This window comes from Scyliorhinus canicula, chromosome 14, assembly GCF_902713615.1.
Source record: "Scyliorhinus canicula chromosome 14, sScyCan1.1, whole genome shotgun sequence".
Taxonomy (NCBI): Eukaryota; Metazoa; Chordata; class Chondrichthyes; order Carcharhiniformes; family Scyliorhinidae; genus Scyliorhinus; species Scyliorhinus canicula.
Genome location: NC_052159.1, coordinates 98,597,835 through 98,610,028, shown reverse-complemented (window position 1 = coordinate 98,610,028; position 12,194 = coordinate 98,597,835). Strand labels below are relative to the sequence as shown.

Below are 12,194 nucleotides of genomic sequence, written 5' to 3'. Positions count from 1 at the left end.
TTTTATAAGTTTCTAGACACATATTTCCTCTTGCATTGCGTCAAAAATCACTTCAATAAATGAGACTTTGCTCCCCATGAATTGGAGCGTGTCCAATATCTGCTCACGTAGCCAGCTGGTTATGGTGGTGTATTGTAGGCAGGCGCATCAGATTACAGAGTGACATTGATATATTAATTGAATGGGTAAACTTGTGGAAGATGGATTTCAACACAAGTGTGACGCCAAAATGAATATATCTGAGGGTTGTTTAAGTGGTAAAATGCTCAGAACAGTGAAGGATCAAAGAGGTTTATCAATCACTAAAATGGAGCAATTGTGTACAAAGAAAAATCAAAATGCTAGTGGAATTTTATCTTATATAATTAGAGGATTAAAATATAAAGGGGAGGAATTTTAATATGATAGTGGTTTTGATTATTGTGGAAGGAAATGGACATTAAACAAAGATTATAATTTGAATTCTTTGGGCAACATAGAAAAAGCAGTTTCCAATTACAATGGCAGTATTATTTTTGTATTCTTTCAAGGCATGTGAGCATCACCGGGTGTTGGAACCAACAATTCTACGGACACGTGCTTGTAGGATTAGAATAGAGGTTTTAATATACTCACAACAGAGCCAGCCGGTTAGCCATTGAACTTTTGGTGAACTGGCTGGCTGACCAGCAGCTCCAGGGGGAGGAGTCCTGGGCGGAACCAAGGGAGAAGCCCAGTACAATTCTCGAGCATTCCCAGAGCTACTCCCCTGGTAGTCAGGTGGTGCAACTGCACATACAATATAGACACATGTATATACAGATTATAATCCGGTATGAATCACATTCACCACATTCACCCCCTGTTAAAAAAATCGAGTCCAGCGGGGGTGGTGGCTCACAGAGTTAGTCTGTCTGGTGGACGAATTGGTCGTTTCGATCTGCGGAGCACCGGGGTTGCAGCCTCTTGCGGTGGCTGGGTGGGTCTTGAGAGCTGGGGTACGATGGCAGACTCCGGGGCGGGTCTCGTCCGAACTTTATACACCTCTGGCTTGACCGGAGACTGGGGGCGGGCTGGTTCTGGTGCGTGGAACCGGTCAGGTGAGCTTGCGGAATCGGGGGCGCGAGGGGGCGGCAGCATAGGGAACGGGGTAAGGGGTTCCTCAGTGGGAGTAGGGGGGGGGGGGGCTGGATCCAGCAGGTGCCAGGTCCCGAAGGGATACTTTGTCCTGGCGACCGTCAGGGAACTCCACGAATGTGTACTGGGGGTTGGAATGGAGGAGGCGCACCTTTTCAACAAGGGGGTCAGTTTTGTGCCCCCTGACGTGCTTCCTCAGGAGGACTGGGCCTGGTGTCCTCAGCCACGCCGTAAGTGAGACTCCAGTGGTAGTGCCCACAGCAAAATTGAAGAGTCGCTCGTGAGGGGTTTGATTTGTAGCTGTACAGAGGAGGGATCTGATTGCGTGGAGCGCGTCTGGGAGGACCTCTTGCCATTGGGAGACTTGGAGTTTTCTAGACCGGAGGGTCAGTAGGACGGTCTTCCAGACCGTCGCGTTCTCCCTCTCCACCTGTCCGTTCCCCCTGGGGTTGTAGCTGGTAGTCCTGCTCGAGGCGATGCCCTTGTCAAGCAGGTACTGACGCAGCTCGTCGCTCATAAAGGACGAACCCCGGTCGCTGTGCACGCAGCTGGGGAAACCGAACAGGGTGAAGACACTATGCAGGGCCCTAATAACTGTGTGGGAGGTCATATCAGGGCATGGAATGGCAAAAGGGAATCGGGAGAACTCGTCGATGATATTGAGGAAATAAATGTTCTTGTTAGTGGAGGGGAGTGGCCCTTTGAAATCGATCGCAAGGCGTTCAAAGGGCCTAGAAGCCTTGACCAGGTGGGCCCTGTCTGGTCTATAGAAGTGCGGTTTGCACTCCGCACAGATCGGGCTGTCCCTGGTGACCGCTTTTACCTCCTCGTTGGAGAAAGGCAGGTTTCGGGCTCTGATGTAGTGGGCGAGCCGGGTGACCCCTGGATGGCAGAGGTCCACGTGGATGGCTTTCAGATGGCAGATCTGCGCGCTGGCACATGTCCCGCGGGATAGGGAATCCGAGGGCTCGTTGAGCTTCCCTGGGCGATATTTCATATTGTAACTATAGGTGGAGAGTTCGATCCTCCACCGAAGGATTTTATCATTTTTTAATTTTGCCCCTTTGTGAGTTGTCAAACATAAAGGCAACCGATCGTTGGTCGGTGATGATGGTGAACCTCCTACCTGCGAGGTAGTGCCTCCAGTGACGAAGAGCCTCCACGATGGCTTGTGCTTCCTTCTCGACTGAGAAGTATCGGAGTTCTGAAGCGGATAGGGTACGGGAGAAAAATGCAACGGGCCTCCCTGCCTGATTTAAAGTGGCTGCTAGAGCTACCTCGGAGGCGTCGCTCTCAACCTGAAAGGGAGTTGATTCATCCACCGCCCGCATGGCAGCTTTGGCGATGTCCTCCTTGATGCCGTCAAAGGCCTGGCGTGCCTCGGCTGACAGGGGAAATTGTGTGGCCTTAAAGAGTGGGCGGGCTTTGTCCGCATATTGAGGGACCCACTGGGCGTAGTATGAGAAGAACCCCAAGCATCGTTTGAGGGCCTTGGGGCAATGAGGGAGGGGGAGTTCTAAGAGGGGCACATGCGGTCCGGGTCTGGGCCCAGGACTCCGTTCTCCATGACGTAGCCGAGGATGGCCAGTCTGTTTGTGCGGAAAACGCATTTCTCCTTGTTATAAGTGAGGTTTAATTTCTGTGCCGTCTGGAGAAAATGGTGGAGGTTGGCGTCGTGGTCCTGCTGGTCATAGCCGCAGATGGTAACATTGTCCAGATACGGAAACGTGGCCCGCAGCCCGTACTGGTCTACCATTCGGTCCATTGCTCGTTGGAACACCGAAACCCCGTTAGTGACGCCGAAGGGGACCCGGAGGAAATGGAAGAGGCGGCCATCGGCCTCGAATGCCGTGTAGTGGCGGTCCTCTGGGCGGATTGGGAGCTGGTGGTATGCAGACTTCAGATCCACCGTGGAAAATAGCCGATATTGGGCGATCTGATTAACCATGTCTGCAATTCTGGGGAGGGGATACGCGTCTAGGAGTGTAAAGTGATTTATGGCCTGGCTATAGTCGACGACCATGCGAAATATTTCCCCGGTCTTGACGACCACCACCTGAGCTCTCCAGGGACTATTACTGGCCTCTATGATCCCCTCACTGAGCAGCCGTTGGACCTCCGATTGGATAAAGACCCTATCCTGTAGGCCGTATCGCCTGCTGCGAGTAGCTACTGGCTTGCAATGTGGAGTGAGATTGGCGAAGAGCGGAGGGGGGGAGATGCGCAGCGTGGTTAGGCTGCAGATAGTGAGTGGGGGCAGGGGCCCGCCGAAGCTGAGGGTGAGGCTCTTGAGGTTGCACTGGAAATCCCAGGCCTAATAAGAGTGGCGCGCAGAGGTTGGGCAAGACATAAAGTTTAAATTTAGAATAACTAACGCCTCGAATTGTGAGCGTAGCAACAGTGCACCTTGGATTTGGACTGAATGGGAGCCCAAAGCGAGGGTGATAGTTTGGCTCACGGGAAAAATAGAAAGCGAACAGCGTCTTACCAGCTCTGGATGTATAAAAGCTCTCGGTGCTCCCGGAGTCAAAGAGGCATGGCGTGCTGTACCCATTGATCTGGACCTCCGCCAGCGAACTTCGTAGGTGCTTGGGGCGGGATTGATCAAGGGTGACTGCGCTGAGTTGCGGGTAGTCGGCGGCTCGATCAGCTGTGCTGGAGTGGCCCCGTGATGACTGCCCTCTGAGTTCGTAGTCGTCGAGGTGAGTTTCAGAGTTTGAAGGGGATGGATCCCAAGATGGCCGCCCCCATGAGGCGCACATGGCCGGCCGCATGGAGGAGAATTGCCAAGATGGCTGCCCCCATGAGTCGCACATGGCCGGCCGCATGGAGGAGGATTGCAAAGATGGCCGCCCCCAAGAGTCGCACATGTCGGGTGGGGGCGGAGTCGGCATACAGGCTGCAGCATTTCGGGGCCTGCAGGCCTGTGAATTCAGGGAACGAGTGCTTTGAGCCGTGGGAGAGTTAGAGGCTGGGGCTTTCTTCGCCAGACACACTCTGGCATAGTGTCCTTTTCGCCCGCAGCTGCTGCAGGTCGCAGATCGGGCTGGGCAGTGCTGCCGCGGGTGCTGGCTTTGGCCACAGAAATGGCAGGCTGGGGCAGCTGAGTAGCTGGCTGGAGCAGCTGAGTAGCTGGCTGGGGCAGCAGAGTAACTGGCTTTGGCAGCGTGGTAGCTGGGGGGCCGTGCGGCACAGGCTTGGGGGGGACTGTTGGTCGGGGGTCCACGATGAGGTCGCGGGGTCCGCGGGAAACGAGGTGAGGCTGTGGAAGGAAACTTCCATAGTGGTAGCAGCCTCCACAGTAGTGTCTAAGTCCTGAGCTCCCTTTTCTAGCAGTCTTTGCGCACATAGTTAGACCTAAGGCCCGCTATGAAAACGTCCCGCACAGCAAGCTCCCTATGTTCAGCCGCGGTAACAGCTTGATAATTACAGTCATTGGAAAGATTGTTCAATTCCCTTACAAACTCGGCTAGCATTTCTGTAGGCCGCTGACGGCGAGTCGTAAACAAGTGGCGTGCATAAACCTCGTTAATGGGCCTAACGTACATTTTGTCCAATATTGCCAGCGCTGCGATGTAAGAACTGGCCGGATTTAGCTGTGTGGAGATTCTGTGGCTTACCCTCGCATGCAGTAGGCTGAGTTTTTGTTCCTACGTTGTTCCGGCGGTGCTGGCTTCTGCCAGGTAGGCTTTAAAACATCTCAGCCAGTGGGAAAAAATTTCCTTAGCCTCTGCATCCTCTGGGTTGAGTTCTAGGCGTCCGGGCTTGAGGGCTGCTTCCATGATTTCTTCGACTGTTTCCTGAGTATGTTAAATTGTTGGAACCCACAATTCTACGGACACGTGCTTGAAGGATTAGAATAGCGGTTTTAATATACTCACAACAGAGCCAGCCGGTTAGCCATTGAACTGTCGGTGAACTGGCCAGCTGACCATGTGGCACTGATCTTTATACAGCAGCTCCAGGGGGAGGAGTCCTGGGCGGAACCAAGGGAGAAGCCCAGTACCATTCTCGAGCATTCCCAGAGCTACTCCCCCTGGTGGTCAGGTAGTGCAACTGCACTTACAATATAGGCACATGTATATACAGATTATAATCCAGTGTGAATCACATTCACCACACCGGGAAAGCCAGCATTTGTTTTGCTCATCCCTAATTGTCCTTGGGAAGGTGGTGGTGAGCCACCTTGAACCACTGCAGTCCATGAGGTGCATATACACCCACAGTGCTGTTGGGAAGGGTGGTTGTAGTTTTCAAGACCCACCGCTGGTGATCCAGCCAGCCAGCCAAATGTCCACTGACTTTCGGCAGCACAGGAAGAGCCCAATATAAGACGGGGCTGTAAAATCACAGGGGGAATCATTGCAGCTGGTGGCAAAGCTCAAGAAGGATGCAGAGCATTGTGATTTTGGGACTGCATGAAATGAAATGCTGAGAGATTGTTTAGTATATGTTATTAACGATGAAGACATACAAAAGAAGCTTTTAACAGAATCAAAAGTAGATTTTACAAAGGCTCTGGAGATTGCTTCAGCCATGGAGTGTGGAGAAAGGTGCCCAGGAATTACAAAGCACACTTGAGCAGCACAGGCCACCGGTTAGAGCTGGATACTGCAAGAAGCAGTGATGCCAAGAGTGAAGGTGCTGGCCCAAGCATGGAAATTAATATGGGAACTGGAAGGGCCAGAAAGTATAGAAGATTAAACCCACAGCCTAGGATAGACCCAGAGTGCTACAGATGCAGGGGAAGCCCCCCCCCTCCCCCCCCAGGTGAATGCGGAATGAATATTAAGGTGGTGGATGGAGTGCTGATCAAGTGGCTGCTTTGTCCGAGGTGTGAGCGAATTTCTTGAATGTTGATGAAGCTGCGGGCAATTGGGGAGTGTTCCATTAAACTCCTGATTTGTTCCTTTCAAGAAATTATAAAAACTTTAGTTAAGTAAAATGGAGGGCCATGTGTATTTTCTGTATCTGTACACACGAGAATGTCTTGACTGTTTGGGTTCAATGTCGGACATTGTATTAAGTGCTATAAAGTATCTACATGGAAATTATAGAGGGTGATTCTCCGAAATGGAGTCCAAGGGCGCGATTCTCCGCACCCGCGGAAAATCGCGAAGTCGGCCGTGAAAACGGCCGGCTTTTGCGACGGCCTGACACGGCCCAGTTCCCGACGTATTCACGTCCGGGAAATGTGCTAGGAACGGGGCCGCATCAATCACGTGCGCGCTGACGCCGGAACGTGACGACGACACAAACACGCCCACGTGACGCCGCCCGATGCCGTAAAAAGGCGCAGGCGAGCACAGAAACTGTAGGCCAGGATGTCGGAGCTCAGGAGAGCAGCCCGCGATTTGTGGAGGCTGACGTGGAGACACTGCTCTAATCAATCGAGCAGAGGAGGGGCATCATCTGCCCGCGTAGAGGGCATCGCCACCCTGCCAGCGCGGTGCGCCAGGCCTGGCGTGAGGTGGCTGCTGCCGTCAGTGCTGTGGGGCAGACCCCTCGTTCTGCAGACCAATGTCGGAAGGGGATGCACGACCTCACGAGGGCTGCCAGGGTAAGTGCCAAGAGGGTGCCCCCGGGTCACAACCCTCCCTCCCCCCTTTACTTAATCACCCACCTCCCCCCCCCCCCCCCCCCCCCCCCGGCACGGGCGGTGGAGGGGGATTGGGGCAGATTGAGGTGGTTCACAAAGTAGTCACAGACCCAGCGCTCTGGCCCCCGTGGAGAGATGCAATGGTCTTATTACAACTTGACCCCCAAACTGTGCCAGTATCTGAACGGACTGCTGATACCTGCCGTATTGTAATGATCTACCTATGCCCCCTCCCCCAACAGGACAAGACCGCTCACAACACTCATGAGCGGAACAACACTGGAGGGGGTTCGCCCATCCTGCACCCCCTCACCACGTTTGAGCAGAGGGCACTGGACCTTGTTGGGGGATCTGCCACCCGGGAGATCGCGCAATGCGAGGTTGGCGGAGCTGCAACAAGTGAGACAACCCTCCATGACAAACAGCCCCCCTCCCCTCCCCCATCCTCTGTCCCTTCACACCCTGCCCACTGGGTCACCTCCCCCATCCTCTGTCCCTTCACACACCCTGCCCACCTGGACACCTCCCCCATCCTCTGTCCCTTCACACCCTGCCCACTGGAACACCTCCCCCATCCTCTGTCCCTTCACACACCCTGCCCACTGGAACACCTCCCCCATCCTCTGTCCCTTCACACACTCTGCCCACTTGGACACCTCCCCCATCCTCTGTCCCTTCACACACTCTGCCCACTGGGACCGTCCAGCGCCCGGCCGAGCGAATCTAAATAACCCGTTTCATTCTCTTCCCTAGGCCGTGATGCCGAACGACCAGGGCCGTCTGCCTCCAGGCGGACACGGGCATCTGCCCCCACCTCACCCAGGGCCGCACGAAAGAGGGTGCCCGATCAGCGGGGAGTCCCATCCTCCCCAACCGAATCTGTGGAGCAGGTCGCCCAGAGGGCGGCGACAGAGCAAGAGAGAGAACGCCCTGCGGCCTCTCAGCGGGCCGATGCCATAGAGGAGGCGTCAACCCAAGACGACCTCGAGCTTGCGGCACAGCTATCTCCCACACCATCCACCACCCCAGAGACACTCCCCCCGGTTGGTCTATTTAGTGATGAGGCTCCTGGGTCACAGTCTGGGTCGCACATCACAGCTGAGCAGGTACAGCAGGTGGAGGTCGGAGCAGCCGAGGGCCCGGACTGGCAGAGGGCAGGCCAGGCTCAGCATCCAGCTGGCTCCCAGACGTTTTCCGAGTTCCTGGAGTTTCTCAACCCACCCGCACGATGCATCAAGAAACCCAGGGACACAATGACGGGATGAGGGCTGTCTTCCAGACTCTGCAGACGCTGTTAGAGGAGTCGAACCGCGTCCATGAGCAGGGAGTGGTGCCGCTCATGGCAGCAACCCAGGCCGACACTGCACGGGTGGCATCCGCGGTGGAGGCAATGGGTCAGGTTATGCAAGGCGTTGGTCTTAATGTGCACTCATCATCCTCGGCCCTGGACAGGGTTGCCCTCTCACAGGCAGCAATGCGCCAGAGCCAACACGACATTGCTGGCGCGCTGCGGGCCTTGGCCGAGTCTCAGCAGGTCATGGCCCAGTCGCAGCACGCCATGGCACAGTCACAGCAATCGATGGCACAGTCCCAGCAGTCAGTCGCGGAGAGCATCAACTGCCTGACACATGTGCTGGATGGCGTTGTGCACTCATAGGTTGAGATCGCACAGTCTCTGGCGGGAATGTCTAACTCCCTGGTCTCTGCAAACCTTCGGATCCTGGTGGATACTGTTGCAGGCCCCCAGGACTGGCAGCGCCAGGTGTCGGTGGCGCGACAGGGCACCTCCCCGCTCGCACCTCTGTCCCAAAGTGAGGCCGGGGGCCACCGGGCAGGGATGTACGACTGCGCCAGTATGTAGGATTCATGCACACTCCCTGGGAACCTTGCACAGATGTTCATGAATGTCATGTGGGGGTCGCATACCACCTGGATATTCATGGAGTATGACCCCCTCCTGTTTGTGAAGACCTCCCTGTCCCCTGCAGGCGGGCGCATGGGAACGTGAACACAATCGATTGCCCCCTGCACCATCGGTATCCCGGCCACGCTGGCAAATCCATGAGCTCGTGAGTCTTGAGTTGCTCGGTCCTCGGGAAAGGTGGTGTAGCGGTCCGCGATGGCATAGAGGGCGTCGGTCACATCCCGGATGCCCCTGTGGACCGATGACTGGGAGATCCCGGAGAGGCCCCGCTCGGAGACTGGAAGGAGCCGGTCGCATAGAAGTTATGAGCGACCGTCACCTTGATGGCAACCGGGATCGCGTGTCCTCCCCCCGTTCCACGTGGGGCGAGGTGCGCCACGAGGTGACAGATATGTATCACCGTCCGCCTACTCAGCCGGAGTCTCCTCCTGCAGGTGAAGTCCGTCGTTGTTAGGAAAGAGACCCGGACACGGTACACCCTCGGACTTGGTCGTCGCCTCTGGTGCCGTGGCTGCACCCTCACTCTCTCCTCCTCCCCCTCCTCCTCCTCCCCCCCATGCTGCTCGACAACTGGCAACTCCTCGGCCCTTCCCTCTGCTGCTGCAGCTGGCCCTGCATCCACTGCGGGTTGTGGCTGTGGATGCTGCTGCATCTCCAAATGCAGTGCAGCGGCCCCAACCACTGCGCAGAACATAGCGACCAGGGATGAACGGCGCCGGCAAGACTCTGTCGTGTCGGGGTGGTCGCACGGCCCATCCTGGCCGGAGAATCGGCGGCCCCGCCCACGGCCGACGCCGCGCCAAATGCGCCAACGTAAATGGCGCCGATTCTCCGCACCGCGCCAGCGTCGAGTCGTTGTGCTGCAGTTGCGGTGATTCTCCGGCCCGGCGCGGGACTCGGTAAATCGCCCCATAATTTCAGATATTTCATAAAGTTTTGACTAACGATGCTTCAGGTAAAGGGAATTCTCAAGAGATGAATAAAATTATTCCAAAGAGATTAATGACCGTCATCAGATCTTCATTAATTCCACATCAAGCTTTGGAAATGCCATAGAAAAAGTGTTATTTTTCAAAAATAAGACTTGTGATCAGAGCACATTGTCATCTCACTTGTGGTAAATGTATAGAATGACTGTGCACTGAATTTATGCAAAAATGAAACCATACAAACAATAAATTCAAAGCATTATTCAGGATGTATAGAGTAATGCAAGTGCTTTTTCTAGCTTTCAGATTGATCTTTAATTTATTTCCCATTTCTTACAAAATACACAAACATATGTTTCCCTTGGTGAGCATTGCATTCCGTTTTCATTATGTTAAAAATCCAGAGTACAGGGATAAGGCCTATCGCAGGACATTATGAAAGTTTGGGAAGCAAATAGAGTAATTCTAAAAACATTGGCTAGTTCCTGCCAGCCTTGGGCTTAAAAGACAGCACATTGGACGAGGAAGGAAAGATTGAGGGGGAAGTAAGAACTCCTTTGGTTGGTGGTCCTTGGCAAAGAATGAGGTTGGAGTCAGAGATTATGGTGTGAGACGCCAGCATCATGAGCACAGAGGGCGGAAGGTATGGAGGAGGGCATTCTTGGAGCTTAGGGCACGAGAAGCATTGTGCATGTGTATTGAACCTTGTTGAGCTAGTGTTGAATAGTAACATAAATATATATAAAGACAGGTCCTGAGCACTTGTTGGTTTTTACATTGATTTGATTTTGTTTTATTTTACTTATTTTGTAATCTTGAAAAGTAGTTCCTGACTATTCTTTGAATTCCTTTTAATATGCAGAAATATGTTAGCAGGTTAATAAATGTATTATACTTATTTTGCAGATGGAAGTTCAGGCACCACCAGGGAAGACTATTGGCTATGTTACCCAGGAATGGCATCCCTTTATACCTAAATTCAGCATCCAGAATGAAAAACAAGAAACTGTGTTGAAAGTCAAAGGTCCCTGCTTGGCATTCAGTTGCTTTGGTGATGTAAACTTTGATGTAAGTAAAATAGGGAGATATTTTACTGACTTTCAGCGACAACTTGCACAAAAGCAGTCAAAGTTTCATTCCAACATGCTATTCCCTACTTTTGTTTCTGATGAAGGCCTGCTGATATAAATGACGAGAGGGATTTTAACACCCACAATGGGCAGGCGAGATTTGGGCAGGCTGAGGGACAGGGTTAACTTGTTTTATAAAAGAATTTAAAATCCATACCAATCTGTTGTGTATGCGCCTACTCCCAGTTTAATCCTGGTGGCATCGAGGATGTCTGAGTAAGCAGGCCAGTAATCATATTAAAGAGGTTCAGTTCCTTGGATTTTCGGAATCATTTGAATGTAACAGCTGCGGATCAATTTCCCAGGGCAAGCGAAATGCAGCAGCTGAAAGGAGGCAGGAGCTGTCACATCCAGCAGGGGAGCGCTTTTCCAGCACTGCTTGTGGACCAGGAAGAGCAGGATGGCTCCCACCCTGCCCCCAGCCCCGCAAGCAAAACTTGTGGCCTGATTTCTCTCTCCCTCCTTTCTTCCTTGCTGTACTCACCAAGTATTCCTACCCTTACCAGCTCCCAATTTTCTTGATTGCCGGGGACTGTCTAGATACATGCAGGTATGAGACTTTGCCAGAAAGGAGATACAGAGCTTCCCAGTAGAGCCGGCTTCCACATTGCTGGAGGAGGTGCTGACGACCGGGTGGCTGGAGAAGGGGGTAGTATCGGTGGTTTACGGGGCTATTTTGGAAGAGGAGAAGGCGAATGTGGAGACGGCACGGAGCTGGAAGGGATCAAGGCAAAGTGGGAGGAAGAGTTGGGAGAGGGTATAGAGGAGGGGTTCTGGTGTGAGGTGCTCCGGAGGGTGAATGCCTCCACCTCATGTGCGAACGCCTCCACCTCGTGTGCGAGGTTGGGGCTGATACATCTGAAGATGGTGTGTAGAGTACACCTTACAAGGGTGAGGATGAGCCGGCTCTTTGAGGGGGTAGAAGATGTGTGTGAATGTTGCGGGGGGGGGGGGGCCCGCAAACCATGTTCATATGTTTTGGTCCTGTCCAAAGCTGGAGGATTACTGAAAGGAGGTTCTTAGGGTAATCTCTAAAGTGGTGCACATGAAACTGGACCCGGACCATCGGGAGGCCATATTCAGGGTGTCGGACCAGCCGGGGTTGGAAACTGACGCGGAGGCAGATGTTGTAGCTTTTGCCTCGTTGATTGCCCGAAGGCGGATCCTGTTAGGATGGAGATCAACCTCCCCACCCTGTGCCCTGGCGTGGCGGGGGGACCTGCTGGAATTCTTGACGCTTGAGAAGGTCAAATTTGAACTGGGGGGAAGGATGGAGGGGTTCTGCAATTCATGGGGCATTATTCATTATGTACTTTCGAGAATTGGATCACATTGAACATTGGGGGAGGCTGGGACGGTTGAGGGGAGGGGGACTGGATGTGTTAATGGGGACTTTGGGTGATTCCTGATTCCTTTTTGGAATTTTTTGTTGTTAACTTGCAGGCTAATGTTTGGTGGGAAGATGGGATTGTTGTTATTGATATGGGGATTGACAT

General features: G+C 53.4%; 1 protein-coding gene across 2 annotated transcripts in view; it reads left to right on the top strand.

Annotated features, from left to right (window-relative positions):
* LOC119977581 (phospholipid scramblase 2-like) overlaps positions 1-12,194 on the top strand; it is a 111,675-nt gene that overhangs the window by 80,620 nt on the left and 18,861 nt on the right. For both annotated transcript variants that reach the window (XM_038818681.1, XM_038818682.1), the window contains exon 7: positions 10,475-10,636. In XM_038818681.1, the coding sequence (XP_038674609.1) occupies positions 10,475-10,636 (162 nt within the window). The remainder of the gene's footprint in view (positions 1-10,474; positions 10,637-12,194) is intronic.